Consider the following 16,184-nt stretch of genomic DNA (forward strand, 5'->3'; position numbering starts at 1 on the left):
AGCACGAAGCTGGGAGGCCTTGCAGTTGCCTGCCATGCCACTTGCCACCGACTTTGACCGTCCCGGAGCTGCCAACTCCTACGATTGTGACAATCAGCCAGTTGAGCATTTTCAGTGTTCTCCGAACGGGATTCGTCCGCGCTGGTCAGAGTGAAGGATTTTTTTGTCCTTCCTGCGTGCTTGAAAGCTGATTCAGATGGCCGTCAACTTTTATGTACGTGCAGTGCAGTCTACGGACCTACCTCGTCGTTGGACCTGCTCGTCGGAGCCGAGTCGCCGACTACAGATGACAGAATATACGGCGCGTCTACGGCATTTGCTGTCTTGGCTAGCTTGGAGATCTCTACAGGTCTACGTCCGTCACACAAGTTTACCCCGTCGCCAACAGCTACCTTTTTGAACCTTGAAGAGAGCCTTCTCCTCTCTACTAACAAGGTGACCTTCAGGGCCCTCATCCCGCACGGTCGAAACCCTAAGAGACGCAGATCGGGCTTTGCAAACACGAGCTGTCTCGTCAGCCGACTGAAACACGAAACTTCGATCTCTTGGTTCCCCGGAGCTCATCGAACGAGACGGGCGGGAGCCCTTAGATGAGATCTAGCCGACTTCGTAGCAGTGATCTTGAGGCCGAATGCCTGTTCTCGGTAGGATAGCTGTCTTCCAACCGATCAGGCACATGAATAGTAAACATGAAACGCCTAGAGAACGGGTGCTCTTCAAACGGGCCCTCCACCTAGGTCAAATTTATTTATAGGAAGATGGGGCCCGGACAGACTAACCAACCAAGTCGACACACCCTACCGAATACCGATTATACACCAGCCCATCCATGGAAAACATATCCATCTCCCTACCTTTATAGGGCTAGCTCTCAGCTTTTCTCCATCTTTTCCTGGCCTCTGAAATCTTAAGTTAGACCGAGCAAAAAAAGAAGCACACCTAGAGCGCTCAGGCCTAAACTACGGTAACTTTGTGGCGCCAATTTGTTTCGAATTTACTTTGCCTACTTCGATTTAGGAGTAAAAGTAGACTATTTTGCTAGAAGCCCGCCATACTTTTTCTCTACCTCTAGCTCAGCGCTATGCTATGACGACCCGGTCCCACGGTAGACTAGTCTACAAGCCCCCAACGCCCCAGCTACTACTCTAGTATAAACACAACACCGCAACGTATACCGAAAACATACATTTATAATGATGAGACCAGAAATCTTGTACAATGACTAGTGAATACTTTGAGTGTAGTATGAGAGCATTAGATAATCTTGGTGGTGGTGACTGGAGCATTAATTACTTGATAAGCGAGTGTGTGCGGAGATATATATAGTGGTCTATCTTATGGGGGGTCCAAGAAGAGGGACGTGACTGTCGAATCTTTTTCCAACCAGACCTCAGTTTTACCAAAAATTCAAAGCAATATGATTGCGAACAATCCATTTCTCTTGCTTAAGTGATGGTTCTATTCTGCCCACTCATTCGTGGCTGTGTACATGCGTGGGGATGGGTTCCCGTCCCAAGCCTCGTGGTCCGTGAGAGCGTTGAATGCTTGGTAGAGAACTACAAATCGTCGGAAACGGAGACACTTCACGTTGAACTCCATCTATTCTGGCACCTAGCACTATAAGGATCTTGGTACTATAAATACACAGGCCAAACGTTGACTCCAACTCATGACCAGTATACCGCGGGCTACAGCCTCCATCCATAATATGCCCACCTGCCCGGTATAGCTCATCATCCCAACAAAAAACCTATCTCCTGGCGAAAAGCCCCTTAAAGTGACGTACTAGAGATTGCCACAGGTTCCATCAAACCCTGCATGATGATAGGGTCAAGCCAAGTTATAGCTCAGTCCAGTGTCCGCGCAGACCAAAAATAAGAGAAACACAGCCAGTCAGAGGCAGCAACACCACGAGATCATCACGCACACAGATAAGCCAGCGAGCAAAACATGGAAGCAGTGACCGCCAGTTCTCTGTTAGGAATAGCCGGTAGCCGGTTCTTTTGCGCGAGCCACTGCCGTGGAGAGTATCTCACGAAACCATTCGTCTGTTCCTGCAAGATGTCTCACATTGCTAATATCGTCTCCAAAAACCTAGCTCAGGCGGATTCCTCGCTCAAGCCCCTGAGCTCGCCCATCGTCCATCGGACTCACCGGCTGGCTGCTTCAGAAGAACATTGCAGAGCTCTCCTGGATAGTTCGATTATAGCACACGGGGAATAGCCGCGCCCAAAAACGGTACATTGCTGGCCGAGTTGACATTTTCGAAACCAGCCACCGCGCAAAGTGGGATTCTGATCGGAAAGGATTTGTGCTACGTAGATGAACAATCTATTAGGTATTCACGTTAGACTGTGGGTCGATAGAAAGGTTAACATTCGGGGGGTACTTACTTCGTCGTACCTCTGCAGGGCGAGATAGTACTGCTCAGGCAAACCAACCGCTTTCTTCATGACCGTCTCTTTCTTAATCTTCCTTGCGGCCATCACATATATCTTCGAAAGCGTATTTCGGTCCAGGCCGTCGTGGTCGCCGACGAGAATTTCCCCCGGCATCCTCCAACCGTGCCTTTCGTAGATGACCTCAATCAACCGCGTCAGGATATCGGACTGCCATGTCACGAGAAGCTCGCCATTGAAGGCGCTCATATGGCGCTTGAGTAGCGCGACGTCAAGGTTGAGTCGGAGACCTTCGGAGCACAGTTGCTGCAGCTTGTTTTCGAGCAGTTTATTCGAGATCCTTAATTCCCTCAGGGCCTCACAGTATCGCTAACAAGCTGCATTAGTTTGCGCACCATGTCCATGCGAGATACAGCTTCATACATCCATCGAGTAACATACCCTGAGCACGGCTTCTCCTGCCGGTCTTGTTCTCTTTCGAGCCGCCTTGATCTCCGCGCGATAGAAAGACATTCCTGGGCCGTACTTCTGGACGATCTCAACATCCATGACATTTACTCCAAGATGGGGAGGGACTGTAGGCGTGACAATGAAGGAATGTATGGGCTTCGATGATAAGAGAATAGCTGTCTTCAGTAAAGAATGATGGTAGTTCTCATCATCAGCAACCGGCTGCCGTGGCATTGGAGCCTACATTGGAAAGAAGGAGCGAGTCGTGCTCATCGTGGTCGGGTTTGGAAAGAGCAAGTCAACACATGAGAGATCCCTTCCGTGTTCCGTGTTCAAACGATTTGAAGCTGACTATCCACTGCGAATATACAGATTATATTCCTGTAGGACTCTGTACCTAGAGCTTACTTTCCGACGACTTTCCGAACTCTATGACCAGCTTCCCGAACTGCTTGCTATCTTTCATGTCCTGAAACAGCCCATCGAGGGCAGCAACATCGCTCAGCTCAGCCTGAACCACCCGCGATACAATGGGGCGGACTTTGTGTGTCTTGACAAAATCGACCATGTCCTTAAACTCTTTCCGGGAGCCCATGGTCGAACCACGAACATCAATGTTCTTCAACACGGCCTGCATCGTAAATGGCATTACCGGAGAGACTGTCATTCCATAGATGGAAAGTACACCGCCAGCCTGCAATTCTTTAGCGAAGACGAAAGGCAAATTGAGGGTCTTTATACCTTGAGCAGCTTGACAGACTTCTCAACGGAGTTGCCGCCCGCTCCATCGATGACGGCGTCAAAGTTCGTCTTTCCCTTGGGAAGCAGGCCCAGCAGCTTTTTCTCCCAGCCATCCTCCTTGTAATTTACACCACCCTTGGCACCCAGCTCGATGGATTTGCGGATTTTGTCCTCACTAGAACTGGTCACATATACGTCTGCGCCTCGCGCTACAGCAAAGAGCAAGGCAATGAGCGCGACACCGCCGCCAATACCTGTGATCAGGACTGCCGCCCCTTTGCCTGTGTTGCGTTCCCCTGCCTTAACCACCAGGGCCCTCCATCCAGTCAGTCCTGCGAGAGGTAAGGCAGCTGCTTCTGCATCTGACAAGTGTTCGGGAGCTTCTTCAAGCTCTGACTCTTCGATCGTGATAAAGTCCTGCAGGGTCCCTTTGTTGTAGAACTTTGTTCCCCCCATAATCTTATAGCCAGAGGGGTCTTCTGGTCCCTCCAGAGAGTCCTTCCAGCCTATGCCTGGGTTTATAATGACTCGCTTTCCCTGCCATCGCCCTGGGTTTGTGACTCCGGGACCTGCCCCCACAACGATCCCGACGCCGTCTGCGCCCATTGGCACATCAAACGTCAAGCCAGGATAGAGGTGCTGGCGCAGAAATACATCGCGGTGGTTGAGGGCTGCTGCGGACAATCTCACGAGCAGCTCGGTGCCTTGCGGGGTGGGTTGGGGTAAAGTCTTCAGCGAGAGGGGATAGTAGACCTTCCCAGGCTTGCCCTCAGCTTTTCCGAGAAAGATTGCTTTCGACATGGTGATACTCGTCTGCCAAATAATACTCGAGACTCGATACAGAGAATGGAGGTTTGCAAGCCAATGGGTTCGACGAATTGTTATTGCATTAAAAGATCACCTCATCGAAAATACGTGCGGGGAATCCGGTGTTATCGATAACCGAGGCTGTCCGGCGCTCGATAGAGAGGACAGTTGCCCAGTTACCGCTTTCAAATGATATGGACAACATGCTTCAATTCGCTATGTACGACATAAATCCAAGTCGAGATCATAAACATTACAACAGTGCCTCAGGCTAATGGCGGAGTTGCATTTGACGCGCTGTGTGAACTGCCTCGGTCCGCTCTCGTCCCTCCGATATGCTATACACAAGAGCCACCGCAAGCACAGGGTGCCTGGTCGTGAAACATATGTTGGTAAAAGTATGAATAAACCAACCACAGCCACATTAACATCTAAGACAATGGCATTGAAGTTCATAATAGCATTCTTGTTGGCACCACCCTGAGCCCGTTGGTGGATACTGACAGGATGTTCGGCAGTATCGATCACTCCTCGAGGAGCACTGATTTGGCGAGCCGAAGTTGTCATGAACGTGCCGGTAGTGGTGGCCACGTTCGTGGTAGCTGTACCGTTGATATGGATCCGGATAACAGCCATGAGATCTGGGTTCGCAAGCATTGGTACGCACTTCGCGTACGTATTCCCTTCGTTTGTACCCTGCACGAAGGGATTTGCCATTCCAATACCAAGAATATGGGATGTCCCTGTTGACAGTGGCCTTCGCAGAGCAGAAAAAAGGCATGGTATAGTGTCGGTGAGGAACAGGAGTTCGCTAATTGATTTGAGCAGGGGAGAATGGACGAGGGCGACCGGGTACATTTTGACCTGACCCTGTCGACTTGTTCAAGTATTTATTGCGTGTGGTTTCGGATCTCTCGACACGCATCATCCTCATCCTTGTTCGCAAATATGTCTCCAAGTCCGTACGACAGCAATCACGGATACTCAACATCTAGAAAATTCGGCGCTGACTCTGTGCGACGATACTCCATAGAATCAGTATGATAGGGACCTGCAAGATTGCTTCAAGCTTGGACACAAACTTGCCCAGCAGCAGCGAGTTACTGGGACAGGAAGAGCCAAGGGAGCAGAGACTTCGTCGAACACTTGCTATTCATGAAGGGTCGATCCACGCCATGCCTGCTGTATGCACCTTCCCGTAAGGGATGGCAAGGTAGTCCTGGTCGCTGCCAACCCGAGTCCAGGCTCCAGAGCACCTAGACCTCCTGCAACGCAACGCTGACCGCAGCATATACCCAGGATGAAGGTCTCAGAGGTCATTGGCTTGCCTCTTTATCGATTGACTAACTTGGTGCAGCATCCAGAAGGTGGCTGCAAGCGTAGGAATACACAGGGGGCTGGGCCTGGGGCTGGATTGCGGAGAGAGTATGTCAATCACATTCCAGACCTTTCTTGCGGATCATGCCATAACCCCCAAGTCGAGGATAGAGCCTTGTACATGATTGATTGATGCATGCTTGAAATCCAACATATGGGGAAATGCTCTCATTGTGCCTGATATATGGTGATCGCGGATGGGACTAGTCCACAGCAAAGCGTGCCTTTTTATTCAATGGGAACGATCCAGCATATGTATACTGTAAGCCTGGAAGCATTTGGCCGTTTTAGCAATATCTTCACCGATATACAATTACAAATTCATATATCAGAGTGTTCATCCTCTGGCATACAATTGAGGATGACAGCGGGTGTTCTTGAATTCAAGTCTCGAGCAAACAGACCATCATTCGCATGCATTCATATGCGTCTTTCCGGTGTCTTGCCTCGAGTTGAAGGGCTTTCTTGTGCAGTTTGTTCAATGAAGCGACACGTCGACTTCAGGAGAACGAAGCGTTTGCGTCCGAAGCACCAGTGGATTCTGCGCGTGGCATTACCTGGGCGTAGGTCTCGCGGGAAGTAAAGACTACGCACTGTTACCCAAGGCTCCTCAAGCTCTAATGTAACGCAACGCAGAAGCCATTTCGTGCTGGTTTGTCTGGTATTATTGCTAGCTAGACATCCTGAGCAAATGAGAGAGAGCAAGCTACAATACAGACTGTTCGCATACAACGTTGTGGACGCTGTCCACTGGTCCAGGCAGCTTGCCGAAGAATAGTTTGTGTGCGTGTTTGAGAATAAATTTCATTAAACATGGGGATTCGGTTTTGGGAGTAAAGAATAAGATACGGGCGTGACGTCGACAGTACCTCGTGTGGTAATGCCACGTCCCCAGCTAATTCGCCGCAGCCTCTTCATTTTTCTCAGGAACTTCGAGCCTCCAGATCTTCTTCTCGACTTGGATCGTCTAGCGTTCTTCCGTCTCGACTTTGACCTCATCCCTCCCGCGATCCGCCCTCAGCATCTCTGCCAGAGCACGTACGTGATACCGTTGCTTCGCCTACTCACCCATCCCACACTTTCCTGCTTCCCACTGCCGGCCCTACGGGTTTCTTGCCCTTCCTCGTCTCCACGTCCGTCACAAGTCGTGACACTCGCACATTGCTCCGTGGCATTCTCTAACTTTGATATAGTCTAAACTCTCCAATCTTATAGCTACCTTCTTTCATCCGATCTATCTTCGGTTTCTATCCATTGTTCTTTAGCAAGCTAACTACGACACAATGCCGACGCCACTCCCTTCGAGTTTCGCTTCGGCCGCCGCTGGCAACACCCAAGACGCCTCAAGCAGGAGAGGTGATGGAACCGCCAGTGGAGAATGGTATGCGGCCCAGCATGTTTTACCTTGCTTTCCCCGTGATTGCAGTCCACGATACCTACTAGCCCTGCACTCGCCTTCCGTCATCCCGTCACAACTGACCACTTTGCAGGTCTCGCACTCGCATGAATGGAGCAACACAAACCTTCCGTCGCCCATCAGTTGCAACGAATCCTTCGCATTCTCGGGATCCGACCTCCGCAACGACCCCAACCGGCGGTGCCTATCCTTCGCACATGAACTCAGCCCTCTCAAACGTGGCCCGTAATGGAGCGCCTGGCGACACCCGTTATTCAAAAGAGCAGCTTCTTGACCTGTATAAGGCTCAGCGGGATACTGGGGTTTTGACTAAACATGTTGCGGATTATTTCGTCGCCGACTGGAACCCTCATATTGAAACACCTGCGGCGAATGGGGTTTGGGGGAAGCGGGATGACCATAAGGACAATCCAACCGGACCCGAGGTGTGCTGGGAACACGGTGGACAGATTGAGCCGTTGGGACTGGTGGATATGACTGAGGATGAGAAAGAGGTTCGTTCCTTTGCCCTCTCCAAAGCCTATTTTTGCGCTTGTTATGTGCCGTCAGAGTGGTGCTGAGTATTATAGACATTTTCCGTCTCTGTCAACTCTCCATTGAAGCCACCTCCCACGAACGCCGCCAAAGAAAATGCCGCCGCTGGCGGTACGGGACGCAGGACTTCCGTTTCTTACACGCAAGGGAACGCGCCTTACAACACGTCGTCTCCTAGCGCCGCAAGGCCGGGTCCTAGGCGCCGGGAAACCGGCGATTCGATCGGAAACCCTATGTCTCCTACAACGGGCGGCTCCCGCTTTTTCCGTGACGAACCGAATACCTCGACCCCACCTCCATCCCTACTCCGCCGTAAAACCGACTTTCGAGACACTACATCTGTCTCTAAGTGGGAAGAGAAGGAAAAGGAAGCCCAAGGCCGGGAGTTGACCGTCGAAACTTCTTCGCCCTTTGGTTCCCTGAAGCGTAGCTCGACCAACCCTGTCGGCCTGCCTGGTTCGACTTCCCCTTGGCCTTCAGCTTCGCAGAGTGCCAATTTCTCGCCTATGGGTGCATTTGGAGCATTCAATATTGGTACCTCGAGCGCTGCGCAAACCCCAACCACTGAAAAGCGGCCTGGGTTTGGCAGCTTGCGTGGAGAAAGTCGTCTCAAAGGGCTGTTCTCGAAGGACAGCATGGAGGATGTCCATTCGCTGAGGGAGAAGCCGTCCTTGACCAATCTGGAGCGCCTAGGCGAGAGCGAAGTTGAGAAACGGGCCCAATCGCCATGGGGTGAGCAATTGAAAACACGCACCGGCCGGAGTGAAACCAACCCGTTCTCGGACGAACCGCGCAGTGGAAGCGCGGCTCTCGGTGGCTCCCAGGACACCCCATCTCAATCTGCTGATCAACTGGGGTTCTCCGCCTTTGGAATGACCTCTAGCATTCCGGGCTTCCGTGACCTGATGCAAAGCCACGAGAACTCGCGCAACCCGACCCCTCATCTTCACGGCCGCGAACCTACCAGCCCCACTAACACGAACCCATACCAAAGCCCGCATGGCGATAGAGGGGACGTGGAAGATGTGGACACTGACGGCTCTGATATCCAGAATACTAGCCACCCTGGACTCAGTGGTCTGCGAGACTCGTCTGCGTTTGGTTCCATCCGTCGCGTGGGATCCGGCATGGACTTGCCTTCCATTGATCGTAGCCAAAACTCGAGCGTTGCAGGCAACCGCAACTTTGGCAATTTGGGTGGCCTAGGCGGTCTTCCCTCCCTCGGCGGTGCTGGCTGGGCATCTAGCGGAGCGGTTGGCACTCCGACCAAGGAGAGATCTACCTTTGCGGCAGGCTTTGGAGACCCCATCTTTGGTTCAATGGCTGATCTTCAGTCTCCAAGTCTGTCGACATTGGGAGGAGGCGGTCTTTTTAGCCCGCATACCGGGATCTCAGGCACTGGGAGCATTGGTCGCTCGAGTAAGCTCGGCTCGCTGTTTACTCAAGCGATGCAGGAACAATTCCATAGCGAGCAGCCGAGGCAAGATCTCGGCAGTCTAGAAGAGACGCAAGGAGATCTTCCAGCAGACGCGCCTGGTCAACCGGTCCCTGCAACCACTTCGACCTCGCATACCCCAGTTTCCGCTGTAGGTTCTATTCCAACTTCCATGGTTCCTGAAGGACAACAGGCAAGCCAAGCTGGAAGCGCTGGCTCGCTACCTGCCACTCAGCAGCGGACTATGGTGATGCCTGACCGCATGCGCTGGATCTACCGGGACCCGCAGGGAAATATTCAGGGCCCATGGACAGGATTGGAGATGCACGATTGGTTCAAGGCGGGTTTCTTCAGTCCGGACTTGCAAATTCGAAAGTTGGAGGACCCAGAGTTCGAGCCACTGGCACAGTTGGTGCGCCGCATCGGCAACTCACGGGAACCATTCCTCGTTCCACAGATTGGGGTTCCTCATGGTCCCGAGCCAAACGCTGCTACGTGGGGAGCAGGAACAGCCCCTACCGGATCTGCGCAGCCTCCATTCCCCGGCAGCTTCCCAAGCTTTGGTACCACTTTGACTGCGGAGCAACAGAATGCCCTCGAGCGTAGGAAGCAAGAGGAGCAGTATCTGATGGCACGGCAGAAGGAGCATCTTGCTCAGCAGCAGGCTATCATGAAGCAGACTCAGTTTCAACCCGGCGTTCCTGGGATCTTTCCTCCTCAGCTTCAACACCATTCCAGTGCCCACAGCCTTCACAGTCAACCCAGCTTTGGCAGCATCGCGTCTCCAATTGGCTTCCAGCCTTCGCCGATCCAGGGCCCCATCCAACAACAGCAGCAGCCGGGCTCCAGTTTCTTTGACGCTCCAGGTGCGATCAGGCCCAACACTTTGCCCAACGTTGGCTCTCAGATGCTCGGAACGGATTTTCTAAACAGCAGCCAAGAGCAGCTTCCTTCGCTGCTCGATCGTTTGAACGTGAACAGGTCCGACCCTTTTACGTTCGGCAGCCCAACTTCGTTCGCCGCTCGACAGCCCGATAACCTCTTTCCTAGCCCGCAGGTGGCAACCATGCTGCAAGACCGTGCACGGCTCCAGCAGGAACAGGAGCAGTTTGACAGCACCCACGGTGACACCCTGTTTGACCAGCAGGCTCGTGAAGAGAGACTCCGTCAATTTCACGCGTTGAGGGCACAGGAAGGTGAATTTGGTATGCGCACTGCGGAGGGCTTGCCTACCCATCCCGCCACCGCGCCGTCCCAACCAGCCGAAGATGTCGAGAAAAATTCCGCGCTTGAGGAGCTTGCTACGTCTATAACCAGCGAGGAGCCTGTTTTGACCCTTTCGCAGCAGGTCCAGAAGGCCGCACAGGAACAGGAGGAACAAGAGCAGATGAAACAGCAACAACAGCAACAGCAGGCGCAAGCCGCCGCTGACGCCGCTTGGGCTACAAAGGATCCCGCCATGCCTCAGCCATTTCCCCCTCCCCCCTCCGCTTCGCCTCTCCCCGCTCCTGCCGCTCAGCGCAACCGCCAGAACGTAGCGGAGTCTCTCGCCGCCAACTCGCGCTCTCAGACCCAGACACCTGTTGAGGCTCCCACGACTTCAGTTGCGCCATGGGCCAAGGAGGTGAACGAGATGCCAAAGGGGCCATCTCTCAAGGAAATCCAGGAGGCCGAGGCGCGCAATGCCGCGCAGAGAGAAGAGCTGGCCGCAGCCGCGCGCCGCGCACAGCTACTTGCAGAGCAGGAACGTCTCAGCCAGGCTCAGGCGCAGCAAGCCCCCGGTCTCCCGTCAAGCGCCAACTGGGCCAGCGCTGGATCTCCTGCCACTCCTACTTCAGCAGGCTCAGTTTGGAATAACAAGGGTACCACTACCACCAGCACAGCAAAGAAGACGCTTGCTCAGATCCAGAAGGAAGAGGAGGCACGTAAGCAACGTTCGGCTGCGGCTGCGGCTGCGGCTGCTGCTCAGAACATCGCCGCCACCACTCCTGCTCCTCCCTCTGCTGGAAAGCGGTATGCGGATCTGGCCAGCAAAGCGCCCGCTGCCTCTCCAGTCAGCGCCGGCTCCGGTGCCTGGACCACGGTCGGTGCCAGCGGCAAGGCCAAGGCGCCCCCTGTTGCTCCTACCGGGCCGCGCTCCACCAGCGGGCCGGTTCCCATCGTGGCATCGCCTGTCCGTCCCAAGCCCGTGACAACGGCTACTACAACTCCCCGAGTCCTTCCCGTCAGCACACCTTCCAACCCCAGCCGGGCCATGGAGGAGTTTACCAAGTGGGCCAAGTTGACCCTGGGCAAGGGGCTGAACAGCAACATTAATGGTATGTTTGATTCTTGATAAGATTCAAAACTCAAGCTAACTTCTCTAGTCGATGACTTTGTCCAGCAGCTACAGCTTCTTCCCGCAGAGGCTGAAATCATCTCGGATTCAGTGTACGCCAACTCGCAGACGCTGGATGGCCGACGATTTGCCGAGGAATTTATCCGTCGTCGCAAGCTGGCCGATAAGGGAATTGTGGAGTCGGTCTCGACGAGCGCCCTTGCGGAAAAGAACGGCGGAGGCTGGAGCGAGGTTGCTAAGAAGGGGTCTGCTAGCACACCCCGGGAGGAGGATACGAGCAGCGCGGCATTCAAGATGGTTGCGCCCCGCAAGAAGGGCAAGCGGTGATTCTGAGTCGTGACTCACGACAATGTATGACTAGGTAGCACAGCTTGGTTGGCATTTTGTATTTCCACTGTAGTTTAAATGGATCCATCCGTTGCTTTTCGTCCGGATTTCTTATCTCTCTTTCTCTAAACCTTCAACAACCTCTAGCACCAATGGCCTCCCCAACCCCATTCGGCGCCCCCATGAAAGCGCACTTCCTCATCGACCCCAACTACCGCAACCTCAACCACGGTTCTTTTCTCCATCCCTTCCTCCAACCTCAGCTATAAGACAACTAACAACCAAACACCAGGCTCCTTCGGCACATACCCCATCCAAATCCTGCAGAAGCAACAAGCTCTCCAGAAATCCCTCGAGTCCAGCCCGGACATTTTCATCCGGTACACACAGCCAGCCCTCATCGACGCCTCGCGCGCCGCCCTAGCCCCGCTGCTAAACGTCCCCGTCTCGGACCTCGTCCTCGTGAAGAACGCAACCACAGGCGTCAACACCGTCCTGCATAACCTCGCCATAACGCGCACGCTGGGTCCAAATGACGTCATTATCTACTTCGATACTGTCTACGGGGCCGTCGAACGCGCCCTCTTCGCACTGAAGGAATCGTGGGGCGTGCAGTTGAGGAAGGTCAAGTATGTTTTCCCGTTGGAGAAGGGGGAGTTGGTGCGGAGGTTTAAGGAGGTGCTGGCGGGTGTGAGGGGGCAAGGGTTGACGCCCAAGCTTGCGGTCTTCGAGACCGTTGTTTCGAATCCCGGGATAAGGTTCCCATTTGAAGAGCTGGCGGGTGTTTGTAAGGAGGAGGGCGTGCTGAGTCTTGTTGATGGGGCGCATGGGGTCGGCATGATCAAGTTGGATTTGGCGCGGCTTGGGGTCGACTTCTTCACGAGTAATTGTCATAAGTATCACCTCCTTCCCTCATTTTCTCTTTCCTAGAAAGAGAAGATCGGTGCTAATGTTTGTCTAGATGGCTCTACACCCCGCGCTCCTGCGCCGTCTTGTACGTCCCGGAGCGCAACCAGAAGTTCATCCGGACGAGTCTGCCGACTTCATGGGGGTATGTTCCTCCTGCTGCGCAAGCTTCCAATTCCGCAGCTGCAGCTGCAGCTGCAGCCGGTGCAGACGAGGAAGACGACCTCCCTCCACCAACTCTCCCAAACACGGGCAAATCGCCCTTCGTCACGCTCTTCGAGTTCACGGGGACAACGGACGACAGCGCATACGCGTGCGTCCCCGCGGCCCTGGAGTTCCGGGAGCGAATCTGTGGCAGCGAGGAGCGCATCTATTCTTATCTGGAGGAACTTGCTGGTGAGGCTGGTGCTGTGCTTGCCTCTGCTTTGGGCACGGATGTTATGAGGGCTGAGAGGGGGGAGACGGGGGGGTTGGGGTGTTCGATGGTCAATGTGCGCTTGCCTGTACGCATCACCAACCGAGATCAGGGCTCGGGGCTCGGGGAGAATGTGGGAGTGGTTGATGTACGCCCGGATGACGTGAGTCCCCTGGCACACTGGCTGCATGAGCAGTTGATAGCTCGGGGGACGTTTGTGCCTTGCTACCCACATGGCGAGTGGATGTTTGTGAGACTCAGTGCGCAGATCTATCTGGAAAAGAAGGATTTTGTTTGGCTGGGTGGCGTCTTCAAGGAGGTTTTGGAGGGCGTGCCGGGATTTCTTGAGGGGATCAAGAGGGAGATCAAGGCTAATCTGTAGATACTTGAAGGATGATTTATGGGGAAATGCTGGGGTGGGGTTACTTGCATGTTACACGATGACAAGGAAGAGTAGGTTAGGGCTATAGGTATACAACGTTGACATATACTAGCTCGTCTATTACTACTTTATTTATCATCAGGCGCCTCAAACACACACCTCCCATTGAAAACCGTCTTATGCACCTTTGCCTCAAGGAGCCTCTCTTCATCCCACTCCATATCCAGCACCACAAAATCAGCCTTCTTGCCCACCTCCAGCGTTCCTGCTACATCATCCCCAAAGCAACTATACGCGGACCCCCTTGTCGCCGAATTAACAGCCTGTGCCAGACTCAGTTTGAAATGTTCATTAACCACCTCTTGGCTCTCTGGTTCCCTTGCAGACCGTCTTGTCGTAGCCGTATAAAGATTTCTCAAGGCATTGTGCGGCGCCGTCGGGGAATCCGTACCCAGCGCAACATTCGCACCGGCTTCAACAAATTCCCGGTATGCGAATGCGCGGCGTACCCGCTCTGTGCCTAGAAGACGAGGCCAGGCACGGAGAATCGCCGGGTCAGCATGTACGGGCTGGATGCTGGCTGTTATCCCGAGGGAGGCGAGGCGTGCTGCATCAGAGGGGGATGTGAGTTCGAGGTGCTCGATGCGGTGGCGTCTTGACGGTGAGCCGGGTGGTGGCTTTACGGTTTCGAGAGTGTTGATGGCGAGGGCGACGGCAGCGTCGCCGATGGCGTGGAGTGCGCATTGAAGGCCTGCGGCATCGGCGCGCTGGACAGCTTTACGCAGAATATCTTCTTCCCAGAGGGGTGCTGGAGATGCGACGGGTCCATCTGTCGATGAAGAAGATAGGCCAGTCGTATACGGCTCCAGTAGCGCCGCCGTACAAGCATCTACAACGCCGTCGCAAATAACCTTGATGCCTGCGATACTAAAGTCCGGTGAAGTGTTCTTGTTATACGTTCTGTGGAGCTCAATTGCACGATCCACCTGCTTCAGTACCTCCCCTTCATCAGCGGCAGGTGTGATGATCCAATGCATGGCCAGGCGGATGGAGAACGACTCCGACTCCGTCTCTCGCAACAGTCTCGCCGTTTCAAAAATATTCTCATCGCTCGCCATCTCCACCATACCAGTGTACCCGGCCGCATTATACGCACGAATCGCATCACGCACGTATCCCTTCTTCTCAGCCTCTGTCGCAACCCGCGCTACGTGCGGCCAGACGATCGTCACGGCAGCAGACTCGCTCAGTAACCCGGTGGGATTCCCATAGTTATCCCGCGAGATGTCCCCGCCTGCCGGTGTAGGCGTGGACTTGTCGATACCTAGATCTGTTAGCGCGGCGGTGTTGCACCATGCCGAGTGCAGGTCTTTGGCGTCGATGAAGATGGGGCGGTTGTGCGGGTCGAGGTTGTCGAGGTCGCTGGCTAACGCTTGCCCGTTTGTCATGGAGTGCATCCAGCCGCTGCAGAAGAGACGCGGGTATGTGGAAGCTGGTCGGGAGGCTGCTGCATCTCGGATGGTCGATTGGATCTCGGACAGGGATCTGCATGCTGCCAGGTTGATTTTGGATAGCGAGGCCCCGAAAAGGAGCAGGTGCATGTGCCTTTTACGCGATTAGTACCAATTGAATAGTAAAAAGGTTGGAGGTGGCATACCCATCGATAAAGCCAGGCAGGACTCGGCGTCCGGCTAGGTCGATTTGTTTATCTGATGCAGGGGCATCTTGCTCAGGGCCTACGTAGGCGATGGTATCATCCTCGATTAGGAGACATTCAGCTTCGCCTTCGCTTCCAATAGGAGAAGAGACAATGGCGGCGTTGCGGTAGAGGATTTTCATGGCGGGGTTGGAGGGGTTGAAGTTGGAGAGTTGAAGAAGATCAATCTGCTCCAACTAAATAAGTGGGCCAGGGGCGCGCCCTAGGGCGCATGTCATGACATCTCCGGTGCTAGTAGGCGGGGGATTAGACTAGGTAGTAGATTAGAGAATCTACCATAAGCTGTCTCTTTATAATGCTATATATCGACCCTTTGAGCAGGCCAAGTAGCAGCGCGGAGGTACACATTCCGGACTGCTTTAAACCTGAATCTGGGCACAAACATAGAAAGATGCATTGACTGGCACAAATCGAGCTTGGAGTTCTCGCTCCCCGGCATTAATAAACATCGGGGTTGGTGACAATCTAGGCGGAGCTTTATTCAGACAGGCAGTGATCAGTTCCATCCATCATGGCTCGAGCAAAGCGAGGCTCCGGCTTAGAAACATGATTGGATTGTCTCGAGAGGCGAGTGGCGGAGATATTCACTCCTTCCTCCCACAGCTTCTAACTCTTGTTAAAGAGTAGACAACTACTCTTCCCTTGGTCACTGCTTTGTGAGCTAAACCCATACATGTTACCCCTAGAGCACCCAAAGAAAGACGCAGGGCTGAATCCCTTGAACACTTGAACATCGCAAAGCTAGCGAGACTGCCAAGAGAACGCGCAGGGTATCAATTTCGATGATCCACTGACGTTTGAAGAAGACTTGACTCTTGGTAGGCACAGTCAAGACCGAGGTTGCGCGGCGGCGTTGCAGCTGCCGCTGGCGGGAAGCCTTCAAATCCAGGGAGTAGACTGCGCAGAAAGCTCCAGGACTCTGATCGTGCATCAAGCCAT

At 53.7% G+C, this 16,184-nt stretch overlaps 4 protein-coding genes across 4 annotated transcripts; 2 read left to right on the forward strand and 2 right to left on the reverse strand.

The window, feature by feature from the left end:
• Positions 1-2,203: 2,203 nt before the first annotated feature.
• Positions 2,204-5,255, reverse strand: DSM5745_02131 (putative alcohol dehydrogenase; the record flags this gene model as incomplete). Its single annotated transcript, XM_026744147.1, has 6 exons — positions 2,204-2,314; positions 2,394-2,768; positions 2,841-2,974; positions 3,258-3,543; positions 3,591-4,403; positions 4,812-5,255. 6 exons carry the CDS (start codon positions 5,253-5,255, stop codon positions 2,204-2,206), a joined length of 2,163 nt encoding a protein of 720 aa, XP_026607310.1.
• Positions 5,256-7,057: 1,802 nt separating this feature from the next.
• On the forward strand, positions 7,058-11,825 carry DSM5745_02132 (uncharacterized protein; the record flags this gene model as incomplete). Its single annotated transcript, XM_026744148.1, has 4 exons — positions 7,058-7,155; positions 7,265-7,685; positions 7,761-11,478; positions 11,527-11,825. The coding sequence occupies 4 exons, from the start codon at positions 7,058-7,060 to the stop codon at positions 11,823-11,825; spliced, it is 4,536 nt and encodes a 1,511-aa protein (XP_026607311.1).
• Positions 11,826-11,977: 152 nt separating this feature from the next.
• On the forward strand, positions 11,978-13,528 carry DSM5745_02133 (putative aminotransferase family protein (LolT); the record flags this gene model as incomplete). The annotated part of the gene is made up of 3 exons (XM_026744149.1): positions 11,978-12,056; positions 12,118-12,721; positions 12,787-13,528. 3 exons carry the CDS (start codon positions 11,978-11,980, stop codon positions 13,526-13,528), a joined length of 1,425 nt encoding a protein of 474 aa, XP_026607312.1.
• Positions 13,529-13,656: 128 nt separating this feature from the next.
• On the reverse strand, positions 13,657-15,367 carry DSM5745_02134 (amidohydrolase; the record flags this gene model as incomplete). Its single annotated transcript, XM_026744150.1, has 2 exons — positions 13,657-15,133; positions 15,186-15,367. The coding sequence occupies 2 exons, from the start codon at positions 15,365-15,367 to the stop codon at positions 13,657-13,659; spliced, it is 1,659 nt and encodes a 552-aa protein (XP_026607313.1).
• Between the last annotated feature and the right edge of the window lie 817 nt (positions 15,368-16,184).

The sequence above is a fragment of the Aspergillus mulundensis genome (genome assembly GCF_003369625.1).
Source record: "Aspergillus mulundensis strain DSM 5745 chromosome Unknown scaffold_1, whole genome shotgun sequence".
NCBI classification, from domain to species: Eukaryota; Fungi; Ascomycota; class Eurotiomycetes; order Eurotiales; family Aspergillaceae; genus Aspergillus; species Aspergillus mulundensis.